Raw genomic sequence first — 17433 nt, 5'->3', positions numbered from 1 at the left:
GGAAGCCATATAGTAGTTTATCTCTTGGACATTTGATGAGAGGGTGTTCCACAAGGCAGGCTTTCTTGGTAGTTTGGTGAACAATTTGAAGATTTCTCTTTTTGATTACATTTGTCCCAGATCTTGGGATGGGGGTTGTCCTCCCATTAAAAGGGATACAGGTAAAGGTAAAGGTACCCCTGCCCGTACGGGCCAGTCGTGTCCGACTCTGGGGTTGCGTGCCCATCTCGCTTAAGAGGCCGGGGGCCAGCGCTGTCTGAAGACACTTCTGGGTCACGTGACCAGCGTGACATGCTGCATCTGGCGAACCAGAGCAGCACACGGAAACGCCTTTTACCTTCCCACTATTAAGCGGTCCCTATTTATCTACTTGCACCCAAGGGTGCTTTCGAACTGCTAGGTTGGCAGGCGCTGGGACCGAGCAACAGGAGCGCACCCCGCCGCGGGGATTTGAACTGCCGACCTGACGATTGGCAAGTCCTAGGCGCTGAGGTTTTACCCACAGCGCCACCCGCGTCCCTAAAAGGGATACAGTATATTATTAATTTGCATGGACCTGCCTACTGGAAGAAGTGGAAGGAGCAGCTAACACCAGAAAACACTTCATTGATCAGAATAAGTCTTCATGGTAAATCCAGTGTGTTCCTTTCCTACGACATTTTGTAGCATTTTTTTGCCACACACGGGCTGTTATTTCACTCTGAAGGAGATGGGGAGGGGTACAATCAGTTTTTTGGCCCTTTGTGTGCCATTCTGGGAGGGCCCTGGTGTGATGTAGCTGTGAGCCCACAGAGTGTTGAATCCAGTTGGGAAAAGAGAAAGTCAAGCAGTGTTTTGCTGGTATTAAGGTTCTAGGAAGCTAAGACTGCTTCAGGGTGTGCAGGACCCGGGACAGCTCACACTGCAAACTCCCTAGGAAGATCAATGTTGTGGATCTGAGTACTTAAATAGCAACACAGGCCTGTTAAGTCCCTTTGCTGAGAGCTACTTAGAGTTTAAAGACAGAGCTCTGGCTTGGAACCTGGTACATGGGTATTGCAGGCTGAGCCCCTCTGCCTTCTCTGCTTGGAACATGGGAGCAAGGGGCATCCAGAGAAGCAATGGAACTGTAGTTTCTTTTCTTGAGGAAGGAGGGAAAGCACCAGCTTGGGGGAAAAACAAAAAACCTTAAAAAAACCAGCTTGGGGAATAAACAAAAAACCGTTGTGTAAGGTGTTCAGAAACAATGTTTTAAGACCAGTACAGTGGTGCCCCGCAAGACATATGCCTCGCAAGACGAAAAACTCACTAGACAAAAGGGTTTTGCGGTTTTTGAGCTGCTTCGCAAGACAAAATTCCCTATGGGCTTGCTTCGCAAGACGAAAACGTACAGTGGTGCCTCGCAAGACGAAATTAATTCGTTCCGCAATTCTCTTCGTCTTGCGGGTTTTTCGTCTTGCGATGCACGGTTTCCCATAGGAATGCATTGAAAATCAATTAATGCGTTCCTAGGGAAACCGACTTCAGACCAGGTCCGGGGACAGTCTGTCCCCGGACCTCTTCTGAAGGCTGGGGGGGGGACAAGGGCTTTTCTTCCCACCCCCAGCATTTTAAAAAACCCCGGGACAGCGGAGGACTTCTCCGCTGTCCGGGGGATCTTAAAATGCTGGCGGGCGGCATTTTAAAATCGCCCCGGACAGCGGAGGACTTCTCCGCTGTCCGGGGTGATTTAAAAGCCCCTGGGAAGGCAGGCAGGGGGGAGCAAAGACTTTCGCCCCCTGCCCGCCTTCAGAAGGTGTTCCCACCCCCCCGCCCGGCTTCGCAGCAGCGCTACGAAGCCCGGCAGCTGGGGCAGCTGTTCCCGCCCCCCTCCCCCCTTCGGAACATCGTTCCGAAGTGGGGCGGCTGGGGCAGCTGTTCCCGCCCCACCTCCCCACTTCGGAACATCGTTCCGAAGTGGGGCGGCTGCGGCAGCTGTTCCCGCCCCACCTCCCCCCTTCGGAACATCGTTCCGAATTGGGGCGGCTGGGGCAGCTGTTCCCGCCCCCCCGCCCCCCTTCGGAACATCGTTCCGAAGTGGGGCGGCTGGGGCAGCTGTTCCCGCCCCACCTCCCCACTTCGGAACATCGTTCCGAAGTGGGGCGGCTGGGGCAGCTGTTCCCGCCCCACCTCCCCCCTTCGGAACATCGTTCCGAAGTGGGGCGGCTGGGGCAGCTGTTCCCGCCCCCCCGCCCCCCTTCGGAACATCGTTCCGAAGTGGGGCGGCTGGGGCAGCTGTTCCCGCCCCCCCCCTCCGCCCTTCGGAACATCGTTCCGAAGTGGGGCGGCTGGGGCAGCTGTTCCCGCCCCCCCTCCGCCCTTCGGAACATCGTTCCGAAGTGGGGCGGCTGGGGCAGCTGTTCCCGCCCCACCTCCCCCCTTCGGAACATCGTTCCGAATTGGGGCGGCTGGGGCAGCTGTTCCCGCCCCCCCGCCCCCCTTCGGAACATCGTTCCGAAGTGGGGCGGCTGGGGCAGCTGTTCCCGCCCCACCTCCCCACTTCGGAACATCGTTCCGAAGTGGGGCGGCTGGGGCAGCTGTTCCCGCCCCACCTCCCCCCTTCGGAACATCGTTCCGAAGTGGGGCGGCTGGGGCAGCTGTTCCCGCCCCCCCGCCCCCCTTCGGAACATCGTTCCGAAGTGGGGCGGCTGGGGCAGCTGTTCCCGCCCCCCCTCCGCCCTTCGGAACATCGTTCCGAAGTGGGGCGGCTGGGGCAGCTGTTCCCGCCCCCCCTCCGCCCTTCGGAACATCGTTCCGAAGTGGGGCGGCTGGGGCAGCTGTTCCCGCCCCACCTCCCCACTTCGGAACATCGTTCCGAAGTGGGGCGGCTGGGGCAGCTGTTCCCGCCCCACCTCCCCCCTTCGGAACATCGTTCCGAAGTGGGGCGGATGGGGCAGCTGTTCCCGCCCCCCTCCCCCCTTCGGAACATCGTTCCGAAGTGGGGCGGATGGGGCAGCTGTTCCCGCCCCACCTCCCCCCTTCGGAACATCGTTCCGAAGTGGGGCGGATGGGGCAGCTGTTCCCGCCCCACCTCCCCCCTTCGGAACATCGTTCCGAAGTGGGGCGGATGGGGCAGCTGTTCCCGCCCCCCCTCCCCCCTTCGGAACATCGTTCCGAAGTGGGGCAGATGGGGCAGATGTTCCCGCCCCACCTCCCCCCTTCGGAACATCGTTCCGAAGTGGGGCGGCTGGGGCAGCTGTTCCCGCCCCACCTCCCCACTTCGGAACATCGTTCCGAAGTGGGGCGGCTGGGGCAGATGTTCCCGCCCCCTGCTTCGGAACAGCGTTTTAAAATGCTGGGGGTCGGCAGCGAACGCTCCTGACCCCCAGCATTTTAAAACCTCCCCGGGACAGAGACTTCTCTGCTGTCCCTTGGAGATTTTAAAATGCTGGGGGTCGGCAGCGAACGCTTAGCTCCCGCCCGCCAGCATTTTAAGATCGCCCGGGGCAGGTGGGGGGAAGGCAGGCGGGGGGGAGCAAAGACTTTTGCCCCCCGCCGGCCTTCAGAAGAGGTCCTCTTCTGAAGGCCGGCTGTGGGCGAAAGTCTTTGCTCCCGACCGCCAGCATTTCCCTATGGGCTTTCGTCTTGCGATGCAAGCCCATAGGGAAATTCGTCTTGCGAAGCGCCTCCAAAACAGAAAACCCTTTCGTCTTGCGGGTTTTCCGTCTTGCGAGGCATTCGTCTTGCGGGGTACCACTGTATTGCGTTTTTTGCAAGTTTGTTTCCTTTTTCTTAACACCGTTAATACAGTTGCAACTTGACTTCGAGGAGCAACTCATAGAACGTGGTGTGGTAGCCTTTTTTGAGGTTTTTGGCGATTTTTGAAGTTTTTCCAAAACTTTTCCGACACCGTGCTTCGCAAGACGAAAAATTCGCTAGACGAAAAAACTTGCGGAACGAATTAATTTCGTCTTGCAAGGCACCACTGTATAATTTGGATTGTATGATCCTTGGTAGGAGCGACTTAATCAAACCTGTATGCTATCTGATAGGATATGTATTCAATTTGTCCCTGAAGAAGAGCCTTATGGTTGAAAAATGCTTTGGACCTGAATGCATTGTTTCTGTTGCACCTTTGAGCTCTCCTGCTTCTTTTGTTCCTGTCTTTCTGGTCTCAGCAACAAAGGTTCTCATTCTTTGCATGACCCATGGGATGCTTTTTCAGATTGCACCGTTGCGTAAGGTGTTCAGGGTTCCTGAGGCAGACTTCTACTGCCCTATATCCAAAAAGGCAATATCTACAGCAGAGTCACTGGGAGCTGACATTAGGCTTATTTTGATGGCTTTAAGACTGTTCTTTCAGATGTTGCCCATTTTTAGACACTTTGATGCGTGCTGATTTCTCAAAGTGTGTAGAAATCTGTCTTTTGGAGACAAAGTGATGTGAAATTGGCACACCTGTAACCACTCAAATGTGTCATTGTCAAGTATCTTAAGATGAGGTGATGCCTGAATGAAGCAGTTCTTAACAGTTTCCTTGTGCCTCTTTCTTTAGATACACTGATGGCATAAAACAGATGTTGGATCGCTATCATGCATTAATAGGAACACTGAATGAAGCAGAGACCCAGCTTCTGGATGAACAGATACAAGAACTTTGGCGAGTTTTCAGATCTGGTTACAAGAGGCTCAACTGGAACTCATTAGGTAGTACATTTCCCTTGTAAAACAACTTTAAGGCAATAATTATCAGTTAAAATTTGCTAGACCTTGACATCTTTTTCCTTTTGTCATTCCATCCTATAAAGAGAACAACCTAACATTTGGGTTTTATCTGATATATATAGTAATTATTCTTTTTTCTTTTCTTTTTAAATATAAAAGAGGAAAAAAGAAGTACCATCAGCTGCCGTGATGGGATGATGAGCTGCTTGTGCGTAAAATCGTAGTCCCTCAGAGTTTGTTCAAGTCCACAAACCTCTGTCTGTGACGGAGCCCCTCAGACATGGCTCCTCTTAGTCACTCGCAGATTCCGACAGTGGCTGCTTTCGGAATCGCTTCCAACATAAAAGCTCCTTAACGGAAACACGTCTTCTGGACTCACGGCGTGACAATTTCCGGCGAGGAGTGGGTCTCCCTATGGGAGGTCCAGAAACCTCCCCACTGTTCTCGCTGGACGTGTCCCTGAGCCCTCCCTCTTGCTCGCTTTCCCTCACAGACCCACCTCTCCCCCTGCTGGTTCCTGCTTCCGCTGCTGGGTCTCTCCCAACCTCCGTGAGCCCTTCCACCACCTGTCCCTCCAATGGCAGTTCCCTGACATCCACCTCCCCTCCAGGGCCCCCGTCACCCCCTCCCGTTCCCTCTCCTCTGGGCGGTGAGGAGGTAAAACCCCGAAAAGAATCCTCTTCATCTTCAGACGTCTCGAACATTTCCCTCCATCGGCTGCCGTTCCGGGTCGCTGAATCCTCCTCCTCCTCGGCATCTGTGAACCCCTCCAACTCCTCTTCCTCATCTGTGGTTGCAAAGTATTCCCTCCGGAACCTCGCTACAGGCTGAGGTTTACGTGGGAACCTCTGATGAAAAGTTTCTATTAAGACCTCGTCATTGACATCCTCTGCCATGACCCAGGTATTTTCCGACTCCGGTTCCCCTTCCCACATTACCAAATACTCCACTTGATCTCCCTTCCACCTGGAATCGAGGATCTCCGCCACATGGCTGCTGTGTTCCCTTTCCTCCATTGCTGGTCCCCGGGTGAACCTCCCTTCTCTGTCCCCTTTATACGGTGACAGCAACGACCTGTGGAAAACTGGGTGCAGCTTCATGTGGTTCGGTAACCAGAGTCTGAAAGCCACTGGGTTGACCTGTTGCGTGACTTCAAATGGGCCCAATCTTTTGGGTCTTAACTTCTTACAACCCCCTTTAAATGGTAACCCTTGGGTTGACAGCCACACCTGGTCCCCCACCCTAATGGTTTCACCTTCCCTTCTGTTTTTGTCTGCCTGCCTTTTATACTCCTCCTTGGCCCTGTCTAAGTTGAGTTGGAGCTGACGATGGATCGCTTCCATTTCTTCTACAAACTGTTCGGCAGCCGGGACGCTCCATCTCTCCCCTTCCCCCCCCTGGGAAAGCCCTGGGATGGCTCATCCCTTGGACACGTTCTCCGCATTGTTGTAGGCAAATTCCGCCAACGCCAGCTTCTCCACCCAATCATTCTCTCTGTCATTGACATAACACCTCAGATATTGATGGAGGATGCCATTGGCTCTTTCCGCCTGCCCGTTGGTTTCAGGATGCCGGGCAGTCGAAAAATTGACCTCTACATGCAGTAAGCTCATGAGCTTCCTCCAGAACCTGGAAGTAAATTGTTTCCCTTGGTCTGAAACCACCCTCAAGGGGGCGCCATGCAACCTAAAAACATTTTCTACAAACAATTTCGCTGTTTCTTCTGCCGTGACAGCATGTGAGCAGGCTATAAAGTGGCCCATTTTGGTTAACAGGTCTACCACCACCATGATGGCTGTTTTCCCTCTGGACTTTGGCAGATCAGTCATGAAATCTATTGACACTGCTTCCCATGGCCTTTCAGGTGTGGGTAGCGGTTCTAATAGCCCCGCCGGCGCCCGCCTCTCCCCTTTGGCTCGCTGGCATTGGTCACAACCTCTCACATACTCCCGTACATCTTCCCTGACCTTGGGCCACCAAAATTCCCTGGTAACCAACCACATGGTTTTGTGTTGCCCAAAATGCCCCGCTGTGGGGCTATCGTGCAGCTGCTTGAGTACCTTCCCCCTCAACTCTCCTTCAGGTATATACAGCGCTCCCTTGTAATACAACGCCCCGTTTCTCTCCTCAAAACCTCCGGGTTTGTCTCCTTCCCTCCTGATACCCCTGAGTTTGTCCTGGGCGTATTCATCATTCTCCGTTCCCTCTACCAGTTCTCTTTGCCCCACCAATGCCGCCCCACACACCCAGCGGTCCTCTGGAATGACATGTCTCTCTTCGGGTGCTCCCTCCCCCTCCAAATATTCAGGTTTGCGTGAGAGAGCGTCCGCCCTAATGTTCTCTGGGCCTGGCACGTAACAAATCTCAAAGTTAAATTTGGAGAACTCCTGGGCCCATCTCACTTGCCGTTGGTTGAGCACTCGTGCCGTTCTCCAATACTCTAGGTTCTTGTGGTCAGTGCACACTTGCACCTTATGTTGTGCGCCAATTAGCAGGTGCCTCCATCTCCGGAACGCCTCAAGAATGGCGAGTAGTTCTCGGTCATACACCGTGTAGTTCCTCTCGGATTTGTTCAGCTTTCGCAAAAAAAAGGCACACGGTCTCCACTCTGATTCCTCCTTCCCTGGCTGCAGAAGCACCGCCCTGATCGCTCTGTCTGATGCGTCAGTTTCCACTCTCATCGGTTTTTGTAAATCCACATGCAGGAGTTGTTCTTCCGAGGCGAAGGCCCTTTTTAGTTCCTCAAATGCTCGCTCCGCCTCCTCAGTCCAAACGAATTTCTTCTTACTGCTGAGACAGTCCGTAATGGGCGCCGTCAGGTGGGCAAAGTTTTGGATGAACTTACGATAGAAGTTCCCAAACCCTAGGAACCTCTGCACATCCTTCTTTGTTTTGGGTGTTTTCCATTCCAGCACCGCCTGGACCTTGCCGGGATCCATGGCCAATCCCTTGTCTGACAGGCGATACCCCAGGAATTCCACCTCTTTGGTATGAAACTGACACTTCTCCAGTTTCACCCATAGCTGGTTGGCTTGCAGCCTGCTCAACACTTCTCTGACGTCTCTCACATGCTGCTCCTCATTCTCAGAATACACCAACACGTCATCTAAGAAGGCCACACAATTCTTGTAAAGCAAAGGCCCCAGTACGTGGTTCATAAACGATTGAAAGCACGCGGAGCCTGCTTGTAGGCCGAAGGGCATCACTAAATATTCAAATGCCCCCAAAGGGGTGAACATGGTGGTTTTCCATTCATCCCCCTTCCTTATTCGTATCAGGTTGTACGCCCCCCTTAGGTCCAGCTTTGTGAAAATCTTTCCCTTCCGCACCCTTGTCAAAATGTCGTCAATCCTGGGCATAGGGAAGGCCACTGGTTCTGACACTGCGTTCAATGCCCTGAAGTCACACACCAGCCTCGGCTTGTCCGTGTTTTTTTTATCCACAAAAAACACTGGGCTGCCTCCCACCGCTCTGGACTCTCGGATGAAACCTCTCTTCAGGTTCTTGTCAATGAACTCCCTTAGCGCCTGCATCTCTCTGTCTGACATGGCGTACAGCTTGCCTACAGGGAGCTGTGCCCCAGGGAGTAAATTGATTTGACAGTCAAAGGGTCTATGCGGGGGTAGTTGGTCAGCTTCCCTTTCGCTGAAGACGTCGCGGAGATCTGCGTATTGTCGTGGTACCTTCACGTTCTCCATTACTTCAGTCCCTGCTAGGGTGGCTTGGGCCCCTGCCAAACCCTTTCCCTCTTTGCAGTGTTCTAAGCAATGTGCTGAACCAAAGGAAACCACTCTCTGATGCCAGCCCACCAGCGGATCATGTAACGCTAGCCAGCTCATCCCCAATATAATGGGAGCTCCTCCCAAGGTGGCCACATTAAACGCTATCAGTTCGGTGTGCCTTGCCACCTTCATTATCATTGGGATGGTCTGCAAGCTGACTTCTCCTCCCAACAGCTCCCTGCCATCAATCGTGGTCACCTGCAGGGGGTTGCTTAAAGGGATAGTCTGTATCTGGTGCTCAGCAGCAAACTCCTTACTCATGAAATTGCAGGAGCTGCCTGAGTCCAATAGCGCCTTTATCTTTAGTGGGTGTCCGTTAGGCAGCTCTAGTAACACCTCTATCACTAGGGCGGGTTTAGGAGGTTCTGGAGTGGGCACTTTCACTGCTCTTTGGCCTGGCTGCTGTGCCCCGATGGTGGCAGCCAGGCGTTGGCTTTTACTTGCTCCGGTATTTCTTCCTCTCTTCCCTCAACAGCTCCCACCATCCCTTGCCATTCCTTCCTCTGGGGGCAGACTCTGGCAAAGTGACCTGGCTGTTGGCAGAGATAGCATTTCCGGGCGCCTTTTCCCTCCTTCTTTCCCCCCTCACTGGGCTTTGAAACTGCGTGCGCGCGCGCTGTTCCAATTTCCATCGGCTCTGCCGGCGGGAAAGTTGGCTCTGGAATGTCTGGAATGCGGAACTCCTTCCAACGTTCCCCTTTCCCTTCCCGCCTCTCCAATGCTCTCGCCTCCTGGCGCGCTCCTATGGTCAGCGCAGATTTGGTCAGCTGGTCCATAGAATCCGCCCTGGGGCCCCGGGAAAGTTCGTCTTTCACAGCCGAAGCAAGCCCTTCTTCAAATAGCATTTGAATGGGTTCCGCCGATAAGTCCCACCCCAATCTGTGAACCAGCATGGTGAACTCAGTCCAGTACTCACGGACAGATCGGCTCCCCTGTTTGCAAGCCATTAACTGTCTGCGCACCACTCCCTTCTCAATATCGCTGGAAAACATCAGATCCAAGGCGCAAAAGAACTTCATCGTATCCTTTAGGACGTCACTATTCGCTGCCATCAGGGGTCTAACCCAGTCTCTCGCCCCCTTTTCAAGATGCCCAATCACGAAAGCCACTCGCGATTCCTCATCAGGGAATTCATCAAACTGCAGATTGAGGGCATATTGCATCTCTGTCCGGAAGGCATGATAGTCCTTGGGCTCCCCCCCAAACTTCTGCACCAATCCTGGTACCTTTCTGGCGAGCTGGGGGGCTTTCCCCTTTTTGTCTGCATCCTGAGCCCTCCTCTCCTCAAGCCTCGCCGTCTGCAGCGCTAGCTGGACTTCCAACACCCGGTACCTTTCTTCCAGGCTTGGACTCGCCCCCGCTCCTGCTTCTCCGGTTCCGGCTGGGTTGCTCATGATGCCTTCTCCTGCACAAGCTGCTTTTCAGAGACTGTCGGAATGCTGTGATGGGATGATGAGCTGTTTGTGCGTAAAATCGTAGTCCCTCAGAGTTTGTTCAAGTCCACAAACCTCTGTCTGTGACGGAGCCCCTCAGTCATGGCTCCTCTTAGTCACTCGCAGATTCCGACAGTGGCTGCTTTCGGAATCGCTTCCAACATAAAAGCTCCTTAACGGAAACACGTCTTCTGGACTCACGGCGTGACAGTTTCCGGCGAGGAGTGGGTCTCCCTATGGGAGGTCCAGAAACCTCCCCACTGTTCTTGCTGGACGTGTCCCTGAGCCCTCCCTCTTGCTCGCTTTCCCTCAGAGACCCACCTCTCCCCCTGCTGGTTCCTGCTTCCGCTGCTGGGTCTCTCCCAACCTCCGTGAGCCCTTCCACCACCTGTCCCTCCGATGGCAGTTCCCTGACAGCTGCCATTAACAATAAAAACATTCCATCAATCCTGAGTTAAACATATAAATGAATAAAGGCTGTCTGTATGTCCAAATCGAAGTAAGGTTCATGGGTATAAGCAGTACCTTGTTGTATAGTAAATAAAGAAACAATAACACATTTTTAGTTCTTCTTAAAAAAGAATGGGTATAGTGGCCCGCCTGATGCTATTGGACTCCCAGCTCTCCTCAGTCCCAGCCATCTTGGCCAGTGGTCTGGGATGATGGGAGTAGAAGTCCATAGAATCATAGAATGGTAGAGTTAGAAGGGACCCAAGGGTCATCTAGTACAACTCCCTGCAATGCAGGACTCTCAGCTAAAGCATCCATGACAGATGGCCATCCAACCTCTGCTTAAAAACCTCCAAGGAAGGAGAGTCCACAGCCTTCCAAGGGAGACTGTTTCACTGTCGAACAGCTCTTACTGTCAGAAAGTTTTTCCATATGTTTAGTCAGAATCTCCTTACTTGTAATTTGTAGCTGTCCCTCCGAAGAACTATTTATACTGGTGCCAACTTTGCTATATCTTAGAGCAGAGCTTTCCAAACCGTGTGTCGCAACATGTTAGTGTGTCAGCTGCAGTATGTAGGTGTGTCGTGCGAATGCTCCCCGTACTCCTCCCAGGGCTGGAAAGGAGTTAGTTAACCTCCAGTTTGCTAGTAAAACTGAATTACTGCACTGTTAAATGAAGCATGTCTAAAAAGTGTGTCACCAACATGAAAAGTTTGGAAAGCTCTGTCTTAATGTAGGTCTCAGAATGGTTTTGTTCACTCCAGCATTTGAGATATTATGTGTGTGTTTTTCAATCCTTGCTTCGATTAGTCTCAGTCAAATGTATTGGATTGCTATCACTGATACAATATTTTGGAATTTTCTGCTGTTTTTTGTTGACATCCTTGAGGACTTGCTAATGGAAAGCCATGAGAGACATATTTTGAATGCAGTGCATACATAAGGCTCCTGAAGACACACTTGCTTAGGCAAGCATTCTCCTGGACTGAACTTCTGATTCTATTGTTCAACCTGTCTTTTAAATGTTGTATCACATAATTTAACTAAGGATGTTTTAATGCCCAATGGATATGGTATCATGTATTTTAATTATGTATTGATTTTATAGTTGTAAACAGCTTAGAAGCCATGTTGGCATATAAGCAGTATAAGGTAAAGGTACCCCTGCCCGTACGGGCCAGTCGTGTCCGACTCTAGGGTTGTGCGCCCATCTTACTTAAGAGGCCGGGGGCCAGCGCTGTCCGGAGACACTTCTGGGTCACGTGGCCAGCGTGACGAAGCTGCTCTGGTGAGCCAGCACCAGCGCAGCACACGGAAACGCCGTTTACCTTTGCGCTATAAAGCAGTACCTATTTATCTACTTGCACTTAGGGGTGCTTTCGAACTGCTAGGTGGGCAGGAGCTGGGACCGAAAGACGGGAGCTCACCCCGCTGCGGGGATTCGAACCGCCGATCATACGATCAGCAAGTCCTAGGCACTGAGGTTTTACCCACAGCGCCACCCGCGTCCTTTATAAGCAGTATATAAACTTATAAATAATACATACATACCTGCATACTGGGTGTGGACTAAAGACACAATAATGATCTGGACTCCCTTTTGTTTCAAAGGTATTGGTGACTACATTGTGCGATGTACTCAGTCCATTGGGAAGTTTGAGTCACTTGTCCATCAAATTCACAAGAATGCTGAAGACATGTCTAATAAGCTTTTGTTAATAGAATCCACCAATTTGTTCAAAAGCCCAGCTTCCAAATTTGAAGATTATCTTCCTGGTAAGCCTGTCTGTTTTTGCTGATTCTAGGCCTTGTACAGTCATTGGTGTGGTGCAGAGAGTCTAGGTTTCAGGTAGATAAATTCAGTCTCCATGTAGGAACAGTATTTACGTAATAAGGTGTGAAATGTGATTTGATGTGATTTGTTTCTGCTGCTTGATAATGGATTTAAAGTAAAAACAAAAGTCTGCAGTGCACTCTGTATGCTACCATGTACACACCTTTTCTTTGTGAAGAAAATGGCTTGAAGCAGTCCTTGAAGGCCATGTTCACATGAACATGAAGCAAACAGTGTTTCCTGCTTCTCTAGGGGCTATTCAGGAAATTGTTCCAAATATTGTTTTTTAAAAACAACATTTAAGATTTATTTATATATTACTTATTTCTGAAATCTCTAAGCAGTGCACATTAAAATTATAAAAGCATACAATGGTTCAGTGTTCCAACTAGTTGTGTTTTCCTTCAAGACATTCCATTCTACTCTCCCTACCCTTTTCTTTCTTTCTCCCACCCCTCTCCAACTGGTACTGTGGCTACTGAACATGTTCAGTCTTCATTGGACTGTTTCAGAGGGAGTTGGCCTTAGGTGTGGGTTTTTTCTACTTCTGCAAACTTTGGAGTCCCTCTTAGTTTGCTAATATCTCCCTCTTGTTTCTCTGTAGTCCCATTTCAGCTACATACCCACCATAACTCTGCACTTGAGTTTGCTATTTGTATGCGTGTATAGGTGTGTATATAATATGCTGCTGTTTCCATTTCTTCATTGATTTTGGGATATCCCAGAGCTTCCTTGCCATTGCTTTTTATTGTGCGTGTTGCCATTCTCTCTGCACAAGGTAAAGGCCCCCTAGGAAAGAATTGAGAGGCACAGACTCCTTGTAGTGTTTGCATGCACAAGCAGTACTGGTGTTAACGCTGTTTGTTTTTGAAAAGGAGATTGCGCACCCCTTTCTTCTACATTGAACAGCCCAGGTTTAAACACTGTTATGTGTGTTTTTTTAGTTATGTGAAGTTACTGTCCTCTTAAACATTGCTTAAGGTTGTTTGATTATCCATGTGCTTGAGGACAAGTTATGAAGAAACCTTGAAAATGAAAGCTGGTATTCCAGTGGCTTCTCTAGATATTCTTTTACCCACACATTGTGTTAACGGGCACCTAAGAAAGTCTAAAGAGTTAGCCCTGGTACTGAAGCTGTAACTTGCATGAATTCCAAATAACTCTTCATGTGGAGTGAATTTTTCAAGGAGAATCCCAGCATATTATCTTGTACATTTGTTAGCAACTGACAAATCTTAATTTTGCTACCCACCTTGGCAGGGGCGAAAGAATACTTTGAATACATTAAGCATGAAAGATCCAGGGATGTTGAACACATGGTACACAAGTACGTTTCCATTGGGCCCCTGCTAACCAAAATGGAGGGGCTTATTGTGAACACAAACACTGGCAGGGCCTCCAGACTGGTTCATTATTACGCCTTTTGGGAAAAGAAAGTTTACCAGAGCTTGACGACCCTGGTTCTCAAGTAAGTCTGTTTGAATATATTTCTCCCTCTTCTGTCTAGTTGTTTGCTCTCTGAGTGCAACTTTCATTCATCTTTCCCTGGTTGGTGTGCAGGAGACACCCAGTAAAGAGTAGGTTAGCATCACCCACCACTTAGGCAAAGCCTCTTCATATGACACAGCTTTGCCGACTAGGCTCAACTCCTGAATCCCTGCCCCAGTTCCTTTTCCTAGGTCAGATCTCCTGCTATTTCCCTGTTTTATCTTTCCTAGATAATTATCTCCTTTGGTTAGCTGAGTCAAATTCTGCTCTTTACCGCATGCCAATTGGGAAAGGAATATTGTGCAGTTCTTATGCATGTTCTTTCCAAGGAGTCCTCAGGGACACTCCTGCAGTTTGCCATAGGATGTTCTTCATGTTCATTTTTATCAGGACTGCTTGGAAGGGGCTTTGCCCTTCACATTCCTTTTGTTCTTCTACACATGTCATACTGTGGGGCTGACTCAGCTCCTGTTGGAACTGTGTCAGGGGCTTTTGAACTGAGCATAGTCTACAAAGCTGTGTCACGAGATGCTTCTTGGCTTAGGTGGTGGGGAATATTAACCCACTCTTTACTGGACACATCATGCACATTTCCTGGAAGGAACATCAATGATAAGTGCCAATGTTCTGTTTCTCTTTGCAGAAATTTGCAGTCTTTCAATGCCGCTGTGATGGGTAATACCCCTCTCTTTCAAGCAGAAACAATTTTATCGGCTCCTGAAATCATCCTCCAGCCAAATGCTCCTGAAATTGAAAAAATGTGTGTACAATGCATTCGAGATTGTGTGGAAGTTACTAAAGTGAGTATTCTGTGTCAATTTGCAATGAGGTCTAGGTGAATTTCCTTTTCTTTGATTTATGTAACAAGACAGTAGAATACCATGCTACCTACAATGATTTAGGGGCATTAAAATTAAATATGCATGGTTCAATTAGGTATATTTCATCAAGATACAGTTTTACAGATCAGAAGAAGTCAGTGAAATGATGTAGCCTGATTTTTGTATGATGTATAATCCAGCCTCCTAGTTAAAAATATAAGTGTTTTAGTAGTGGGATCCTCAGTCTGTTACTTGTGCAACCTGCCCCTTTAAGAGAAAATAATCTTCCTGGCTACACTTCTATTCATTAGGCCAATAATAAGTTTGAGTATGAACTGGTGAGGGAAGGATCACTCATAAGTGTTCAGCAAATGAATGACCCACTGTTCAAATCAATGCTTTGAAATACTGCATTAAGGCTGGCTCCATTGGAGCAGGACATCATCAAGGGATTGATAGAAATGGAGTCAAGTGACCTGGAAGGAGGAGAAATCCCGAGGAGGGACCAGGAGGATCAACAAAGTTATATGATCTCATAACGGTGACAAAGAAAAAGGAGCATGAGGGAGGGGGAAGAGGAGCACAGGACAGTAGTTTGATAAGAGAGGTGTTGGCAAGAGAGTGGAAAGGAAGGAGTAGAAATTCAGGAGTGGCTATGCAAACCCTGAAGGGTAAGGAAAACAGAATGGGATGTACAGTGATGCCTTGGGTTAAGTACTTAATTCGTTCCAGACGTCCGTTCTTAACCTGAAACTGTTCTTAACCTGAAGCTCTACTTTAGCTAATGGTGCCTCCTGCTGCTGCCGCCGCGCCGCCGGAGCATGATTTCTGTTCTCATCCTGAAGCAAAGTTCTTAACCCGAGGGACTATATTCTGGGGTAGCGGAGTCTGTAACCTGAAGCCTATGTAACCTGAAGCATATGTAACCTGAGGTACCACTGTATTGAGAGAGCAGGAAGGGCCTTGAGTTATGGGCGTCTAGCAAAGACCTCTGTCTTCTCATATTGCTATGCTGGCATCACTGATGCAAATGCAACTGATCTCCATGATAGCACCCCCTCCCCTTGCTGATGCAAAACCTGATACCCAATAAGGTCTTTTGTCTTCAATGCAGCATTTTGTTCGCTGGATGCATGGCACCTGCATTGATTGTCCACCACAGCAAACTGGTGACGACGAGCCCATCATCTTTAGTTTCTTTAGCGATATCTCCCAGAACCCTTTGATCATTGAGCAGGCCATCCTCATTTCTCAGAACATGCACAAGCTTCTGGGCTCCCTCACAAAATACCTGAACCGGTGGAAGAGGTACCGCCCTCTGTGGAAGTTAGACAAGGCCATTGTTATGGAAAAGTTTGCTGCCAAAAAGCCAGCCTGTGTCGTCTTTGATGACAAGTTGCAGTTCTACCTGAAGGTAGCCCAAGAAGTGATGCAGCAGCCCATGGTTAAAGACGAGCAGTGCATTCGCCTTCAGCTCGAGCCTTTGGCTTCTACGGTGCAAGAGACTGCTAAAGGCTGGATGGCTTCACTCGGGAAACTGCTCAACGAATCAGCCAAAGAGGCACTTTACGAACTCCAAGAACATATTGAAGTAAGAAACTATTTGACTGGCAATGAATCATTTTTATCAGGGGTAGTTAAGCAGTGGTCATCCAGAGGTTCTTGGACGCCCACTTTCCATCAGCCACGACCACCGTGGCCAGTGCTCAGGGATGGCGGGAGCCACATCTGAAAGGCCAAAGGCTGTAAAATGCCCTTATCAGTGCTACTGCCCAGTTAAGTCTGCAGAATATGGTCGGGTGGATGGGGGAATGGATACAGAAGGATGTAGCGAAGCTTCAATAATTTTCTATAATTTGTTGGCGTGTTAAGTCCACTCTTCTTTCATTTGGGCAAGGGGGAGTAGTTGAAGGGGATAGTTTGTTCTTCTGAAAGTTTGCTTTAAATTGTACCATGGCTCCACAGGCAAGCAGTTCCTTCTCTTGTTAACCCTTTCCGTCTCCCTAAAACATTTCTATGTTCTTTCTTCAAAAGTTCCCATATTTTATTAGTCTCTGTCATCTTTGTACCATCTCTCAGATACTCCAAAAGTGTTCACACTTTTTCTGACTGTGCAGCACATTCCCCACTGCCTTTTTTCAGTAAAATAACATAAGGGAAAAATAGCGAATCCAAGGCCATAGAAGAGGAAAGACAGCACGTGCTCTTTCTTCAATCCATACCAAAAATACTGTATCCAAAAATATCCACAGCTAGAATTGAAGCTCTGGGGCCAGCAGGAGGCTGGAGGCCATGTGGGAAAGTGGCTCACCACCTTACCACTGCATCTAAACACTGCCCCAGGGACTGTATGGCCTCTCCTGATTCAGGTGTTATGAAGAAAAAAAGCTATGTGTTATCAGCATACTGATGGTACCTCACCCTGAATCTCCTGATGACTGCTTCCAGTGGCTTCAGATAGATACTAAATAGCATTGGGAATAAGATAAGTAGCTGCCAATGCTACTGTCTGGACTTAGTCCCAAATGTAGGACCGGAACCACCCAAAAATAGTGCCCCAAATTCTCATTCCCTGGAGTTGGTCCAGGAGGATGCCCTGGTATCAAAAGCTGACGAGATCAAGAAACAGGAGCAAGGTTGCAATCCCCGTTTCACCCTTTGCAGAGGTCATTCCACTGGGATTGATGTAGCCCTGATTGAAGCTGGCTTGTTTTCTCAACCATGGGGGTGCATAAATTGTTGCAATCCACTGCCTGCCACTTATATAACAAACAAATATTTGTTATACTCGTTATTTTTGCAGCCCCAAGCTACTTCATTTTCATATTCTTGCATAATATAGTTTGCTGCAAGATCCTGAGGATCTATAATTGTATTTTTCATGAACAAATCATCGCTTAGTTAATGATACTGATGAATTACTGAAAGTATTTTCAGCTAAA

The 17433-nt window shown here is 49.4% G+C and overlaps 1 protein-coding gene across 2 annotated transcripts in view; it reads left to right on the top strand.

The window, feature by feature from the left end:
* DNAH10 (dynein axonemal heavy chain 10) overlaps positions 1–17433 on the top strand; it is a 126070-nt gene that overhangs the window by 22341 nt on the left and 86296 nt on the right. For both annotated transcript variants that reach the window (XM_081174416.1, XM_081174417.1), the window contains 5 exons: positions 4514–4665; positions 11960–12124; positions 13443–13650; positions 14314–14470; positions 15606–16082. In XM_081174416.1, the coding sequence (XP_081030542.1) occupies positions 4514–4665; positions 11960–12124; positions 13443–13650; positions 14314–14470; positions 15606–16082 (1159 nt within the window). The remainder of the gene's footprint in view (positions 1–4513; positions 4666–11959; positions 12125–13442; positions 13651–14313; positions 14471–15605; positions 16083–17433) is intronic.

This window comes from Podarcis bocagei, assembly GCF_964188305.1.
Source record: "Podarcis bocagei genome assembly, chromosome: 16".
In the NCBI taxonomy this organism is placed as follows: domain Eukaryota; kingdom Metazoa; phylum Chordata; class Lepidosauria; order Squamata; family Lacertidae; genus Podarcis; species Podarcis bocagei.
The sequence above is the reverse complement of the archived record's forward strand: the minus strand, read 5'-3'. Positions and strand labels throughout refer to the sequence as shown.